Below are 18,090 nucleotides of genomic sequence, written 5' to 3'. Positions count from 1 at the left end.
AACTGAAACTGAAACTCTTCTTAAGTTCTTGAACTTGAACTTGAACTTGAACTTGAACTTGACAAGATAGTGTGTAGGCCTCAGTATCTGACCTTTACACGGTCCATACGCTCCCACTGTTACTGTTGCATGCGTGGGTATTTTAATGCCTACAAACTACCAGAGACAAACTGGATCGTAGGCAGTTGAACTGCCTTTCCAGAAAGCGTCGAGCCTGCTTTTGAAACTGTTAACTGATGGGGCTGTGACCACCGTTCCTCAGGTAGGCTGTTCCAGGTGTTCACAACTCTCTGGGAGAAGTATCAGCCGCGTACTGCAAGCCTGCATCTACCCTTAGCCAGTTTCTTGATGTTCCATCCTGATTTCTTTGTCTCTCTCTCTCCACTTCCCCCCCCCCCCCCCTACTTCCTTTTTATTTATTTATTTTATTATTATTATTATTTTATTTTATTTTTATTTTTTTTGCATTCATTTCCCCCCCTTCTTTTGAGGGCTTCGTGAAAAAAAAGTCATCGTTTGTTACCCTCAGAAAATAAAAATGAATCATTTTTTTTTCTCTTTGATCCATCACAAAATAATCATTCCTAGCGAGTTAACATTGTGTTCAACAATTATCCAGTTTTGCATAGATGCGCTGCATATGATCAATTGCACATGTAAAGGGACTGCACTTGCCACACCTTCCAACAACATCCGTTGTTGACACGAAGATCAAACACAAGTGCTTGTCGCTGTGCGGAGAAAGTCGGACTTTTTCTTTAAACCTCTGGGGTAAGCAGTTAATCGACTGACTCTTGATAAACTTGTCACAGAGAAATTGGAAACAAAAGCCTTGTTATTTTTTTTAGGTCAAAATAATGTGCATCGCAACAGCCATGAACGTCAACTGTAAACGAGGTTATTGGACCCATCGAATGATCGATTGTGTACAGTGGACATGGCCACTGGTGAATCATGATAATAATTACCCCCACTTTTCCTTTTTTCCTCCCTCTGTACGTGCACATGCATGATGTTCAGATTTGATGATCTACCATTGTGTTACTCAAACTTCAAAGGAAATCATTTTCAAATTTAATATCGAATAGATCCATCAATCCAAGCCATGTTGAAACTAGGCCAGCAGTTCATGCGAAATGACTGTCCATGCACACGAACACACACACACACACACACACACACACACACACACACACACACACACATACACACACAGGTGCGTGTGCAAGCACACACACACATTCTCTCTCTCTCTTTCTCACTCTCTTTCTCTGTATTCTCTCTCTCTCTCACTCTCTCTCTCTCGCTCTTGAGTCTGACTTTGAAACAAATTAAGCTAAGAATGGAGATATCTTTGGCTTGCTTAACATAGATAGGAAAAATCAGTACAGTCACAAACAAAGTATATTGCTGAAGCAGTTTGCTATACATCTATAGTGCAAAACATATTAACTTAAGTGTAGTTACACTACATATACTACAAAAATTTATAATTTTTTACAGATCTGTATTTTGATTCCTTCACAACACACTTATTAATGTGGATGGTTGAGATGTTGTTTACTTTAAGTTTAACAGTATATTTTTCATGTCACCAGGGCTTAAAGCTATTGACATTAAACTTAATGATTTTAACATTCAGTGTTTAGTGTTCAGTTTCTCTCACACATATGTATGCACGCATGTGAATCACATGCATGTGTGTACACACACACACACACACATTATCTATAAAGTAGTATAATATGCGAAATGATGTTAAGATTAAATAATAATACTTATAATGTCATACAGGCATAGACGTTTTAAACACAAGATGCAGATATCTATACATAATACAGTCACACACACACACACACACATATACACACACACACACACATACACACACACACACTCACACACACACACACTTGCACGTGCACACACACACACACACACACACACACAGTGTCTGAGTGATGGTTCTGTTTATATCAGGGTGAGATTTTTTATCCAGAGTCTAGTCTGTCCTAGGATCAAGTTGTTTGTAACTCCTATGCAATTGCAAGTCTTCAGTCTAAAAAAAAAAAAATTTTATAAAAAGATATAAGAAAAAGCCAGTGAATGTTTATCATGTGAATAGCTTTGTAAAGCTATCAAAATGTGCATGTGCATGCACACATACACACATACACGCACAGGTACACATGCACATGGATACACAATTAAGCTGTTATTTAAACATTGAAAAATATGCTTTAAAAAGAAGTCTATATAAATTAGTATAGACTGTGATGGGTGTATTAGCCAAGTGGTTAAAGCGTTGGACTTTCAATCTGAGGGTCCTGGGTTCGAATCTCGGTAACAGCGTCAGGTGGGTAAAGCCTCACTAAACGGTGGAGATTTTTCCGATCTCCCATGTCAACACATGTGCATACCTGGTTGTGCCTGAATCACCTTCGTGTGTATGCTCAAGCAGAAGATCAAATACGCTCGTTAAAGATCCTGTAGTCCATGTCAGCGTTTGGTGGGTTATTGAAATAAGAACATACCTAGCATGTTCACCCCTGAAAACAGAGTATGGCAGCCTACATGGCGGGGTAAAAATGGTGATGAAAACACCTAAAAACCCACTCAAGGAGTGAACATGGGAGTTGCAACCCACGAATGAAGAAGTATAGACTATGCTGACTGTATCCATACAGCAAGAATCTCAAACACAATATGAGAGGCAAGGCCTTCAAGATTCACTTGTGATACACTTAAAAAAAAAAAAAAAAATCCAAGCTTTTTATGTATTGAGTATAATTTCAAAATGTAATGTTTAAGATGAGAAAGATCAGTTTAAAGCGAATTAAGTCCCCTAGCACTAATTACAGAGTAATTTCCCTTTTTTACTATCTGCACCAAAACGTTTGCAAAATAAAAAAAAACTTCCATGCTTAGCAAAAGAAGTTCCTGTTTGAACAAAAAATGATAATAATGACCGCTCTTGTTGTTGGGTCAGAATGTCAGATCAAAGTGCCAAGTTTAGAGAATACAAAAAATATAAATATAACAGTAAATGCAGTTTGCATATAATTAGGCTTCATTATTTATTTTTTTTGTGTCCATCCCAGAGGTGCAATATTGTTTTAAACAAGATGACTGGAAAGAACTGAATGTTTCCTATTTTTATGCCTAATTTGGTGTCAACTGACAAAGTAGCTGCAGAGAAAATGTCAATGTTAAAGTTTACCACGGACACACAGACACAAACACACACACACACACACACACACACACACACAATCGAGCACCGGGTTAAAACATAGACTCACTTTGTTTACACAAGTGAGTCAAAAATGTATGCATGTTGGACACAGAAACACAAATACTAACAACAGAATAAACCATAGAAATGCTCTTTTTAACTATCTGATTTCAGCTGTAAGTGTAAGAGGTTGATGATACACATCCATTTGCACATATATTTTATGATGCTGACCTAGACATCCAATGTGGTATTGAAAGATCAGTGGACACAAAGTGACAACAACGGAGGAAATAAGCTCTTCACCTCTAGTAGATAGCAGCATCATTGAGAGTGACAAGGAGCACATGATGCCGAAGCGATCCTGTGGTCAACTCAGATACTGCAGCAAAGTACCATCGACTTGCTCACGTCAGTGGGGATGGCTACATTGATTTGCAGGTGTGTGTTTGTTTGTTTGTGTTTGTGTGTGTTTGTGTGTGTGTGTGTGCTTGCATTCATGTGCACTGGTGTTTGTGCATATCAGTTGGTTTTTATGTGCATATTTGTGACTGTATAATTTGTGTTGAAGAACATACACACACACGCATGCATGCACGAAGGCATGCACGCACGCACACACGCACAGAGTGACACACATATTTGTCACACTTGCAGATCTATATGTTCGTTATCACCATTTTATTAGCACCAGGTGTGCATGGAAAGCAGTCAGTGTCTGTCTACCAATTTGTTCTACAATTATCTTTGATTTTTCAGTGTTGATGGTTGCAGTGGTATGTTGGAAGAAGGCAGACAAAAGGGAAGCTGTTGATTCTGATAATTTAATCATCAGGATTATAACTGCGTTTTTCCAGTTTATGGTGTGCCAGCCATTCAGCTGTAATTAGAAGGTATTTTTATTATTGAGTGTGTAATTGTCATCTGTGGGCCAGTTTTGTTGACGGGCACAGGCTCACCCAGCTGGTGTGTGAATCAGCACACACACTTGCGCTTGCACACACACACATACACACACACACAAACACACACATACAGATAGCAATAATAGATGATTTTTTTTTAAATCACCAAAATTTGCCCTCACTTTCACATTTTTAATGAACATGTGAATACATAGGCACACACATATATATGAGGAGTAACAGAACTGAAGCAGTGTTTATTTTGTAAACCAGAGCCTTCGACTGTCTCGTCTGAGTCTGCAACTCGGTATCATGGTAATTGCAGCGACTTCAGTTCAGATGTATATATATATACATTTGTGTGATTTACTGAGAGTGAGACCTGTCTCGACATGTCAGTGTCAGTGTCAAAACACAAAAGGGATACTAGCCTTAGCCCTTTTTGTTAATGTTATTGTAATATATACATTGTTGAGCATAGACCTGCAAGGTTATTTAGCATGCTCAGCTTTCAGTTTCAGTTTCTCAAGGAGGCATCACAGTGTTTGGACAAATCCATATTATATACACCACACCACATCTGCTAGGCAGATGCATGACTGCAGCATAACCCAGCCTGCTAGCTAGGCCTTGAGTGCATGCATATATGTATTTGTGCGCTTCTTCTGCAGAATTTTGCCAGAGAACTTTGGAAACTTGGGAGAAAGGGTGAGACTGAGATCCGAACCCAGACCCTTCTGTGCAATACAAACTCTTTTTCTTTTTTCCTCAGTATCTATTTTTAAAGGTCTTTACTATTGAGTTTACATTGTCTGGTTATGTGTCTGTCTAAAAATTTTTTTTTTTTTTAGTTTGGTGTGACCATTGTTTTAAGTTGATATGTTATCATTTCAGTTTGAGAAACCACCAACCAAGATTATGTACAATGACATCTTTTTTGTGTATGTCTGTCCAAAGATGTTTTCTTTCCTTGGTTTGAGTTGACAGATGTTTTGAGTTCATTTGTTATCATTTCAGTTCGAGAAACCACCACCCAAGATTCTATAAAAAGCCATCATGTGTGTGTCTGTCCAGTGATGTTTACTTCTTTGGGTCTGGTTTTACAGATGTTTTTGTTGTTGTTGATTTGTAGTTGTTTCAGATTTAGTAACAACCATCCAAGATTCAATACAAAGCCATCTTGTGTGTGTCTGTCCAAAGATGTTTTCTTTCCTTGGTGTGGTTTGACAGATGTGTGTTTTGTGTTGATTTGTTATCATTTCAGTTTGAGAAACCACCACCCAAGATTCCATACAAAGCCATCCTGTTGGCCACCATTCTTTTTGTGGTGGGATCGACTCTGATCACCATCGGGGCTCTGCTCCTGGCCGGCATCATCAATGCTAAGGTGGGACTACAATTATCATGAAGTAATGTGTGGGATGTCCAGAAAAGTCTTGATATGTGTACACGTGTATGTTGTTATTGTCTTCAGTTTTGAATTTTTATCTCTTCTAAGTGATATTTGACTGCGTGTGGGGGGTGGAGGATGGAGTCAAAAGAGGGGATGTGCATGTGTGTGGGCATGTGTTTTAGTATGTGTTGTGTGTGTGCGTGCGTGTCCGGGAGTGTGTGCGTGTGTGGCGGAGGGGTTCTTAATATATGTCAAACACACACACACACACACACACACACACACATACACACATACACATGCACACGCACAGTGGAGAGTCATTCATAATTCATACATGTATGCTTAATTTTATTCACATTGCTGAAGTCTTTACACTATGGCAGAAGTATGATTTATATTGTGGCAGAACTATATCAGAGACACTAATTATTAAAGTTATTTATTTAGATAGTTAATTTCCTTGCTGAATAACTATGACACATATGTGTGAAACCATGTTTGTTTCAGTATGCTGACAGAACCTGGCCACTTCTGATCCTGGGAGCTCTGATGTTCATTCCTGGCGTGTATCATGTTCGCATCGCATATTACGCCTACAAAGGATATGATGGCTTCTCGTACGAAGACATTCCAGAGTTTGAATGATCCATGGCTTGCAAAGTTCATTCCAGCACATTTAGATTGCATTGTTTCTGACTTACGTAAACTGCCATTTTGTGATTATGTTGCGTTATTTATTAATAACCTGTATTTGCCTTTGTACAGAGACCAGTGCTGGTGGGATGAATATGGGACAGCAATACATTGTTAGACTGTTATAGTTTGCTTTTTGGGAATGAGAGGTGTTCTGTGGTATCTTTTCATCTGTTTGACACCTGGAAACCTGTGAAAGAGGTAGTCAGAATGATGTGCAAGTTCCGTTAACGTATATGGATTGGCAAGACATGATGCTTAATTATTGAATAGTGTGTATAAATAGCTAATGAATGTGGATATGTGTGCTTTGGGATTTGTCATAAGCATAGGGGTTTTCTTCTTTAAAAGTCTGTTAAGATACAAAGAAAGGAAGGAGTGTGTGTGTGTGTGGATGTTTGTATGGATAGACATTGTGCGATTGCATGGACGTTCATATACTCTGATGGTACAAGAAGGTGGTGGAGTCAAATAATTCGGATGCTCAATTTGCCACATGGAATAGTTTGTTGTTGTTTTTTTTTAATCCTAGATTAAAAGTGTTTACAACCCGTTTCGTTTGCTCTCTTAGAATGATGTGGTTGACCTTTGAGGGTAACAACAACAACAACAAAAAAAGAAAGAACAGAAAAGAAAAGATGATCGAACATTTATAGCAGTTGAACTTCTTGCGTACACTTGATGCCAGAGTGAGCAGAACCTTAAGCACGAGTTGTGGACGACAGGGCACTGTCTTTTCCTGCAGCCTTTGATTTTATGTACTGTGTTGCATGATGCACCTCATCATTACACCTACAGTTAAAGTTCACAAGCCTTGTCGTGTCTGTTGAAGTTAGATATAATGGTTGAACTTGAATATGATGATCAAAGTAACAGTTTGCAATAAAAGGTTTCTAACTAAATGAAAACAACTGCAGCAATAACAACTAGAGGATGCATGCAATTTAAATCTGAAAGCAAATTCTGATGCTTTGACTGCTACTACATTCATCCACATAGTAGTTGGTCATGGTCACTCAACTTCACTGTCACAAAAGTGAAAAATGTGTGCGCATGTATACAAGAAGCTGATTATATAATTTTATATAAATTACTGAACCTGTTAATAAAATCACAAAATTATTAGTTATTAGCATTTGTATCCAGTTTCATGTGATTAGTAAAACTTTTCAAGGATTCAGCCCTCACTGCATAAGAAAAAGAAGTCAGATTCAGACATACAGGTGAGTTTTATCACATGTGTCTGCAATGACACAGTAGGTCATTGGCAGAGAAATTAATCCAAATTACTTAAGCTAGAGAGTGTTCACACCTCAAAATATTGACATGAACCTAGTCTGAGTGCCAAAGAGCATGTAAACTTGAAGAAGACTGATCCATGTGGCACTGTAGTAAGCAAACAGAACTTGCCCTGTGGGCATTTGGCGTTTATAAATTAGATTTACATTGGTTTCACTCCTGAGTGATCTGAACTACTTTTTGTAAATTTCTAACCACCTTGAATGTCAAGACCTCAAAGCAGCATGACTTTTTCTGAACTTTCAAAATATTTTGGGACTCAAAGTGAGTTTTTTTTTGTTTGTTTGTTGTTGTTTTTACAGACTTTTAAAGTCTTTCAGATCGCGAGACTTTATAACTTTGACTTTTGTGTAAACCTGAATTGTAAAGGGAATATGACTTTTCTGATCCCTCAGAAGCTAATAGTACAAAGCCATTTTTTTTGCAAATCAGTTGGATGTGACATTGTGTGACTTACTTTCCTGTCATTCATTTCTTCAGTTTTGTTCAAATTAATGTTGAAATATTGAAAATACAGAGTGATCTTTCTTTGCTGTTAATATGTTTCACACTCCATCCCTCTTTTTTGTGATGATTTTCAAAGTAATAAATCTTAGTGAAAAAAAAACAAAGGAAAATGTGCTAACTGAATTTGTTCCCTCTTATCGGGATTTAACCACAAAAAGTGCTTTGTAGTCCTTAAACATGGTCATTTGAAGTCTGAAATTTTGTCATGGTCTGCTAAAAAATTCACTTTCCACATTACTAATCATCACCTTATTAAGCCTGGTTGTAATTACTGTTTGCGCTTTTAAATGGTGAACGGAAGCTTGTGAAAATCACTTAAAAATTGTAATTTATCACTTGATAAAACCAGAGGATGAAAGAAAGTCTGGACATACAACTGACACAATGCTGTTGAAGGTTTGAACTGTATCACAGCAGATATGATCTGAAATAAGTGTCTGGTTGACTCGCAAAAGGATTTCCTTCCAAAGAAGAAAGAGTCCATTGGCTGATTTAGTTCCAGGTTTTGTTTTTTTCCCCAGGTATTGTATATTTTAAATCTACTTTAGTATATGTTTGTGCGTGTGATTCTCGTTTTTGAACATAATTTTTCATGGATGAAGCCTGTTCTGATTTGTGACTTTTTTGTTTGCTTGCTTGTTTTTTTTTTGGGGGGGAGGGGAGGATGGAGGGTTGGAGGGAGTTTGCCTCCAAAAGGCAGGGAGTGGGAGACCGAAAAGGTGATGCAATCATTTGAGATAGAGGAATGAGAAGATTCATTAGAAATTATTGTTGAGACTTGTTTTCAGAATTGTTTGGCTTAATGTTTGTGGAGCTAGAAGATGGGCTACATTAGTATGTTGTTTCTACTGTTGCCGCCTTTCAGTTCTTCACATCTGCAGAATTTCTGCTTTCCTTTGAAAGAAAGTTTTTTCAGTGTCACTTATTATGTTTGGGTGGGATTTCTTGACTTTCTTGTTCAGGTTGCACTGACATATATATATATTTATATATATATATATATATATTTATATTATTTATATATATTACCTTATGATTTGGAAAATGCATGTTTTTGTTTCTCTTGTGGTATACATGAGCAGGTTTTGAGGATTCTGATGTTCACTTTTGAAAGACATACTCTTTGTGAGTAATTAATTTTGTATGTGTGATTGTGTGTGCTTAAGCTCAATCATCCATTTTAGATTATTTTGTTCTTTGTGAAGTTAAATGCAACACAGAAAGAGACAACTTGTTTTGATACGAAGGATTTTCAAAACATTCAAAAATGCAATAATATTTCAGCAGCAGTGTTTAGATTTGTGTGTGTGCATGTGCATGCATACACACTTGCGCGTGTGCATTGTGTGTGTGAGTGATTTTCCATGATGGATCCATAATGGATCTACAAAGATGTGTGTGTGTGTGTGTGTGAGTCCCTGTGGAATACCGGGGTCTTTCAGTGTAAATAGCATCCATGCCTTCTGAAAATTCTTTCTTGGAATTTGCTCTTTTCTGTCACTCTCTTTTATTTCTGCCCTTTTTTTTTTCCTTCACTATTGCCTGATTGTTCTGCCTTCCCAGTCGGTTCATTTTTCTGTTTTTTTGTTTGTTTGTTTTTTTCCAACAACCGTGGACACTTTTTTTTCTCTCTTTTCCACAGACTATGATTTACTGTCTATGCTGTTTTGCTCTGGTGATTAGGTAGTGAGATTGTAAACACTGCGATTGTAAACACTGGGATGGGCATCTGCTTTCCATTCTGCAGAATTAGTTGCCTATATCTCCTATTTTCATATTGTTTGTTTGGCATTTAAGTACTTTTTATCCTTTTTCATGACTTTTTGTTAAATGGGGATGCTGAATTAAGCAGAAGGGCTGATAAGACCTGTGTGGTCAGCTGGACTATAAGCAACAATGTCAAATGTGTGCATGCGTGTGTGTGTGTGTGTGTGTGTGTTTGTAGATGTAATGTTTCCTACTGTCATCACTGTCCTTAAGACTAATTCATACTTCTGTTGAATGCAGTCAATTCAGTTCTTTTGCCCAAACTATCTGACCAAACAAATCAAGCGTTCGGAAATATTTTAGAGAGGCAGTCTTCTTTCTGTATTCATTTGTTTGGTTTTGGTTTGTTTTGTTTTTTCCATTGTTTATGTTTATTTATTTTAATTTACCTGTTATTGTTTTGTTTATTTATATTTATTTTTTATTTATGTATTTATTTTAGGGGAAATTGTGAAGATAAATATATAAAGCATTTTTTGTGGGTTTTTTTGTTTGTTTTTGTTGGGGTTTTTTTGTGGGGGTGGGAGTGGGGTATATTTTCAAGAATAAGAAAAGCGAGTAAATATGAAGAGAGGTTCAAAGAGAAAAGAAGAATGATTGTGAAGGTAAGGGAGATAAAAAAAACAAAAAAAAAAAAACACACACACACAAAGAAAAACAAAAAAACAAAAAAAAAACAAACAACCAAAAACAACAGAACATGAAGAAAGAAAGAAATATATATACATATATAGAGAGAGATATAAGATGGTCTTTATCTGCTTGTCAGTGGATGGGAATAAATATTCCAAGGATTACTCAGACAGTTAAGCATAAAGTTTCCAGCATTTAGTTTAGTTTGTCCACATGTTTGTCAATATATAATATTTGAAGCTAGTGTGCATGGTTGTCTTTGACAGTATATGAAAAAGAAAACTCAGCTTACATAGCAGTAGTAGTGGTCGTTGCTGTAGTAATGATAGTAAGGAACATCAAATTCTTTGCTGTATTTCTGAGCAAAGCATTGACCAGCCATGACTTAATGGGTCATAGGACAGTGTGTGTGTGTATGATTGTGTTATTATGTTCTTCCAATTTTGTTTGTATTTACGTAATTTTGTTTACATTGTATGGTGATTTAATTCATTCGTTGGCTTCTCTTTTTTTTCATGATAGATTTTGTGCAAAACAGTTTCTTTGCCAGAACGTTTATCACCCATTGATTGCTTTACATTGTCCATCAAAACAAATACATAATGCTCTGCTTTTTTTGCTAAATATGTGATGATCACTGTGTTGGCACAAGCTGATGCTAATAAAATGTGAAATTTTGATTGTGATCGCCCTGTTGGAGATACATCTGTAGCTTATTATATATTTATTTATTATTTGTTGGTGTGTTTTTCGTTCTCATAACTTACACCTTGTTTGTCATTTTTATTTCTGGCATGTATGGGTTTTTTTGTTGTTGTTTTTTTATTGTAGGTTTTTATTTGTTTTTTTATGTTTTCAAATACAAATTTTTAGTCTAAACATTCAGCTATTTTAGTTTTGACTCAAAGTTATTAACATAATAAAATTGAACTAAGTGTACCTTGCAGAGTAATGCACATATAGATATTCTGAGGTTTTGTAGTGAAATTTTTTAAGTACTATGTTGTTGTTTTTTAGTTTGTCACCTTTTATTGTATGTATTTTATCAGTAGATTTGTGATTCATCCTAAAAGAGCCCCCCCTCTGGGATCCTGTGGGTCTTTCAGTATAAATAGTACCCCCTCCTTCTGTGCTAGAAATTACCTCTTTTTTGTTGCTCTCTTTATTCTGCCATTTTTCTTCCTTCACTGTTGTCTGCTGTTTCTGCCTTCCGAGTCCATCCCCCTTTCTTTTTCAAGCAAGTTTTGACACTTCTCTTTTCCTCAGTCTATGGTAGACTGTTTTGTTTTGCTCTGGCGATTAGGCAGTGAAATTGTAAACACTGGGATTGGCACTGGCTGTTCATTCTGCAGTGTTGTTTGCCTGTATGGCCTTTTTTGTGTATTTTTTGTTTGGCTTTGAAGTATTGATTTTTCTTCTTTTTTGTGTGTGTGTAATCTGGGGATGATGAATTAAGCGGAAGGGCTGACATCCTCAGCACGGCCTAGTCTTATTTGCCCAAAAGAGTTAAATGGTTAGGATAATGTGTCATGAACTGTGTTTTGTGGGTTTGTCATGGTGATTTTTTGTTGTTGTTGACAGTTTTGTGTTGATGTGGTTGAGCATTTGTATGGCATGACAGTCCTGATATGGCCCTGTGCGGTCGGCTGGACTATGAGCAACAATAAACAATTCTAAAAGAAGGAAATACATATGCTGATTCCTTTCCAATTTAAGAGGGAAAAAATCCACCATCATACTTGTGTGATGAAAATACTTCATTGAATTAGAAAAAAAAGTATTTGTGGACATGTAATCAGAATATTTTTTAATGCTTTATCTCCACCTCATGAACACACACACACACACACACACATGCACACACACACGCATGCACACACACACATCTTTGTGTCTCCTTTTCTAAAATTCTCCTTCCTGCTATCAATAACTGAATATACAATGGGAAAAATAAAAATCATGAAACAGTAAACAACTGCAGTGTGGAGAATCAATAAGAGACATTTTTTTCTACCTTAGTGAGGCAGCTGGTTGTGGGTAAACGTACATAACCAGCTGTTACACCACCACTGCAAGTCCTATCACTCACATGTCAACTCCATCAGTGCATTACTAGGATTTATTGACTGTGGCCAGATGTGCTCCAGCTCTAACTTTCATAACAGCGACATAAGAATCAGAGGGTTGATTGTGGTCGCTGAACAGAAGAACTCACCCTGTGACTGAAGTTGACCGTGGTACTTGCTGGGAGGAAAATGGAATCTTTTGGATAAGATTATAATTGTTAGGGAGGGACAAGGGGGTGAGGGGGTTAGTCTGCAGGTTTTCTTTTTCATTTTCTCTTTGTGTGTGTGGGAGAGAGAGAGAGAGAGAGCTGTAAAAGATTTACAGTATTTAATATTGGGTGTTTGCTAGAAAATCAAGTTTGCTGAATTTTTCCTTCTCCCTAAAATTCGATTGTTGTGATTTGTTTTGTTACAAGGTTCTTGATAATCTTTTCATTTGTTTACTTATGTGTGTATTTATTTTTGATGCTATTATCTCCAGTTTTATTTGGGGTTAAGCAAAAGGAAATGTGCTGAGATGCAGCCATTTCCTCTGCCTATGGTTGTGTTGGCACATGTGTGTGTTTGTGCAGGTATGCTTGATTGTTTGTGTAGTGTTCTTGATTTAACATTTGTTCACTTTCATGATAGTAGACAAGCATGTGTGTGTGTGTGTGTGTGTGTGTGAGTGTGTACATATTTGTGCATGTGTATGTGTGTGTTGACAAAACACAAAATAGCATATCATTTGTGGCTGGTTCTGTATCAATTATCAGACAAAGAACACTTCACACCCACCTCTTGTTCTCTCTCTCTCACCCTTTCTCTCCTATTAATCAACCAGAACAAACCTTGGTTTAGAAGACAGCAGGTACAACCATGTAAGCCCACGATTTCTCGCAATCCCATGATTTCTCTCACTTTGTGAGAAATCGTGGGATTGTGAAAAATCATGGTCGTTCCCCTCACACATTTTCTCTCAATTGCAATGTGTGAGAAATCATGGGAAGTACCCCATATTTGAGTTAAAGAGATTTCTTTTGTCATCAGAGTTGGGTTCTTGTCTTTCCCCAGTGCAAAAAATCTAAGAGAAAAGTCAGAGAGATGAAAAGAAAAGAGAAAGATGGGGACAACGACAATATGATAATGATAGCGACAGTGGCGTTCTTGAAGGCATCAACAGTAATGACACTGAAACACATCTATTTATTGTATTTCACACAAGATGGATCACTACAATGCACTGACCTCAAATTCAACATTGGAATCAGTGGCAAGCAACAGAATTGTTGAGGCAATGTACATAACTCAAACAGAAATATATGATATGATATGATATTATATAACACAAGAAAACATAATATAATATAATATAATATAATACAATATAATATAATAAGACTTGAACTGAATCTTTCCAGAGGGATGTAACTTACAGGTAATAACATCAAAATGATTCAACTCTCTACATAAATATGATAGAAAAAAAGATGTTTCACAATGCTTTGTCCTCATGTTGGGAGCGTGAAAACTGGCCCAAATAGTTTTGATGTTTGTTGTGATGCAAACTTTTCTGTCACATTTATCTGGAATGTTCTTCATTTCATGCTTGCTCATTTGTTCATCTGTTTGTGTCTGCATGTTTTCACATGTAAAATTGTACTGAAAATGGATTCTAAGTTTCGTAAAAGACACTCAGAACATCAAAATATTATTTCAAAAAACAAAATGAAAGAAAAGAACAAGTCAACCAACCAAGACAACACATGAAAGGAAACACACACACACACACACACTCACTCACTCACCCACTCATTCACCCACTCACCAACTCACTCACTCCTACACATACACATTTTTTTAAACCAGTACTGTGTCATCGATCCGCATCAACTTCGCTGTCTATTGTTGTCTTTGCTAACGCCACTGTTATTATCATGATTGTCATTGTCGTCGTTCCCATTTCTCGTTTCTTTTTCTTTCTCTCTCATTTTTCTCTTAGATTTGCATTGGGAAAAGACAAGAACCCAACTCTGATGACAAAGGAAATCTTTTTGATTAAAATAAGGGGCACTTCCCATGATTTCTCACACTTTGAAAGAAATTGTGGGATTGCGAGAAATCGTGGGCTTTACAAACCTTGTGATTGATAAAAATGATTTTCCTCGTCTGTCTGTCTGTCTCTCATATGTGTGTCTGTGTGTGTGTGCATTTATGTGTGTGTGTGTGTGTCTTTCTGTCGGTCTAGGTTTGTGGTGTGTTTGTGAGTGTGTGTGTGTGTGTCTTTCTGTCAGTCTAGGTATGTGGTGTGTTTGTGAGTGTGTGTGTGTGTGTGTTGTATACATGTGAACATTCCCACCCTCCTTCCTCATGCATAACTGTTTTCTTTTTGTTTTGTAATATATGAATAGAAATAAAATGCTGGAGCTTTGGATTCATCTGGCCTGGTGGAAGAACAGCTGTATAATACATAATTTTTTTTTTATATGTGGGACGTTTTGGTTACACACAGTCGCTTTGTTCTGTACCTGTGTACACCAATGACATTTCTGTGGGAGAAGCTGTTGCATGTGTGGGTCAGGTGTGGGGTCCCATTGCTTCAGTTGCAACACGTCTTGTGTGCAGTGATCATGTGTGTGTTGTGTGTGTGTCTCTGTGTGTGTGTGTGCTTGTAGTCGTTCATTCTTTCTTCCCTCCCTCCCTTAAACCCATCCACTTACTTTGTTTGCTTCTTTCCAAGTTCCCAATGATTTTGCCTCTCTTTTTCTGTGGATCTGTCTTTTTTTCTTCTTTTTTTTTTTCTCTCTCCCCCACTTTGTTTCTTAATTTTTTCTTATCTCTCTTTCTCTGTCTTGTTTATTCTTGCCTATTTATTTTTCTCTGTTTGTTTTTTGTTGTTATTGTTTGTTTGTTTCATAGTATATTTGTTCCTCTCCTTTTGTGTTTTCATTGAATTGTTTATTTATCTACTTATCATTTCCTTCTTACTCACTCTTTCATTTTGTTTATCCTTTCTTTTCTTCAGTTCATCTCTGGTCTGTTTTCAGGTTATACAAGTTGGTGTGACTGCGATATGTTTGTAGATATGGCTACAACTTCCTCTTTTCCATGTTGGTTTTAATTGTACATAATTATGTGCATGGATGAGTGTGTGTGTGCCACTATGTATGTATGCATGCACACTGAATTTTTCTTCTTTTTATTTTCCTTTTTTTTTTCTTTGGTTGTTGAAAATCCAGCCTTCATGTTGCTAGATTAGTTGAGCTACTAGAAAATAATGCAAATTGTTATATTTGTACAGCTTTAGATCTGATTCCATTTTTGAAAGTCCTACTATTTTCTGACAAATCTGCTGTGTACTTGAATAATAAATCACATGCAGATGAACAGCAGATGTCTTTTGCTCTGGACGTACCACAGAGATGAAATATCCTTCTATTCTCATTGTAAATATTTGACAATACTGAATGCAATATAGCTTGTTTATTTTGTGTCTGTCTTTTTTGTTTGTTTGTTTGTTTGTTTTTTGTTTTGTTTTGTTGAGAAAGAGAGAAAATGTTATAATTCCTCAGTGCACATTATATTTTATTTACAATGCTAATATTGATAACATTAATAATATATCATAATAATCAGCATCATCATAACAGTAATAATATAAATTTGCACCTTCTGTGACCGACTCATCCCACCTGTTCTAATATACACACTTGCTCTGTAGACAAAGAAAGATGCGCAAAGACAGGTGTTGAAGAACAAATAGAAAATAAACCCCATGTTGATGTGAACTGAACATTTGGTGAGAGGCTTTCCCGTGAGAGAGTGGTCGATGAAAAACCCACTGAGATTGAAAGCAGATATAACTATGGACAGCATTATGTGACTTTCCATTCATCACACATTATTCAGCATATATGTTTATGAGAAAAAAAGTAGAATAATATTGTGCAGAGCTTGTTGCTCTGTCTCTTCTTTTCTTTTCTTTTTCTTTTTTCTTCTTCATTTTTTGCCAGTTTGAACCAAGAAATGAATGTTTAAAGCATGACATTTGCGGTTTAGAATATGTATTTGTGGCATGATAAGCCCATTATATAACAGTGACAGAGAATAATGCTGCAACTTGACTCTGGGGTACAGGTGGTGTCGGCTTCTGTATTCTGTGTACTGTCACAAAAGCAACAGTTAATTATCCAGGCATAATCTATGTACAGTCTTTACCTGTGTTACATTTGTAACATTGATATATATATTGTCCAGATAAATCTGTTTTATAGTTGTTTAAATCTGAAAAAAATATGGAACTCAAAAACCTGTTCTAGTCATTGGTGTTACACTTTCCAGAGGGCAAAAGTGTGTTTGTGTGTATGTGTGTGTGTGTGTGTGTGTGTGTGTGTGTGTGTGTGTGTGTACAAGTTTGTGTATGCGTGTCTTTTTCAGTGTTTCTGTGTGTATTTTGACAGGCACATATAGCACATGCCTACTATGTTTAGATTTTATGTGCATATCTAACAGTTGATTTTAGTGGGGGTTTTGTTTTTGTTTTTAACCAGCATTTAACCCAAATTTTGAGACAATTAATCTGATTTTGTTTTTATTTTCTTTATGAATGTTGTACTTTGTAATCAGTTGATGAAGTTATACTTAGTACTTAATCATTATCATAAATGCACTGGGTTTTACATACTTTCTGGCTGACTTAGATCAAGGCTGTGTGCTTAAGCAGTGTAATATGCATTTTATATAATATGCATTCATTAAAAATAAAAAGTGGATTCAAACACATTTTGGTGTTTTTATCAAGAGATCTGTCACTCTGTGTGTGTGTATGTGTGTGTTTGGGTTTTCTTTTTGTTTTTGCATTGTTTTTCTTCATGGTATTGATCAAATTCATAACTTGACGTGCCATTTTTGCGTTTGGCATGTTGTCAGAAGATAAGGATCTGATTATAAGATGTTGAATATTAGTTTGTGCGCATGTGCACACACACACACACACCCACACACTACACACACACCCACACACACATACTCACATGCACGCACGCACACACGCATGTACACACTCACACACAAACAGACAAACAAAGAAGCATGATATAATCAAGAATCAAAACTAACCCTGACACTGAATAATATATGTTATTCTATGAACCTAATCTTCATTAGTTTACCCAGCTTAAAATATGGTAAATGTTTTCTAAATCCTGAATTCATGAAAAACTCTGGTATCGGCTTGTTTTTTACCTTACATTTCCCTGGAAACACTTGAATTTCCAATTGTTTGCTTTGACCTTTATTCACCCCCACACAAAGTAGAGGAATGAGATGGTTCTATTGCCAACGAAGCTTGTCTACGCTCATTGAACTATGTAAATGCTTTCACTGTTTCAACAAAATCCATTACACACAGTCCAGTTTTTCGTTGACGGCGTTGCTTCAGTGGTCTTCAAGCATGCTGGGCCAGATTATTGATCACTTACAGGCTGTTTTGATTTATGATTGGAGTAATTAAATGTATTGTGAACCAATCTATACTGCAGAATTGAACACTTGGTTTTGTATATCCATTTTAACCATAAATCCTTTATTCAAATTCACTCACTACTTTTC

At 36.5% G+C, this 18,090-nt stretch overlaps 1 protein-coding gene across 1 annotated transcript; it reads left to right on the top strand.

The window, feature by feature from the left end:
• The first annotated feature begins 691 nt into the window (after positions 1-691).
• Positions 692-14,841, top strand: LOC143293757 (transmembrane protein 230-like). The gene is given in 5 exon segments (XM_076604970.1): positions 692-771; positions 3,410-3,600; positions 3,602-3,676; positions 5,405-5,527; positions 6,044-14,841. Coding segments are annotated over 4 exon segments (354 nt in total). The 5' UTR covers positions 692-771; positions 3,410-3,582; the 3' UTR covers positions 6,182-14,841.
• The last annotated feature ends 3,249 nt before the right edge of the window (positions 14,842-18,090 follow it).

Source organism: Babylonia areolata, chromosome 19 (genome assembly GCF_041734735.1).
Source record: "Babylonia areolata isolate BAREFJ2019XMU chromosome 19, ASM4173473v1, whole genome shotgun sequence".
In the NCBI taxonomy this organism is placed as follows: domain Eukaryota; kingdom Metazoa; phylum Mollusca; class Gastropoda; order Neogastropoda; family Buccinidae; genus Babylonia; species Babylonia areolata.
Note: the sequence above shows the minus strand (reverse complement) of the source record. Positions and strands in the feature narration are given on the sequence as shown.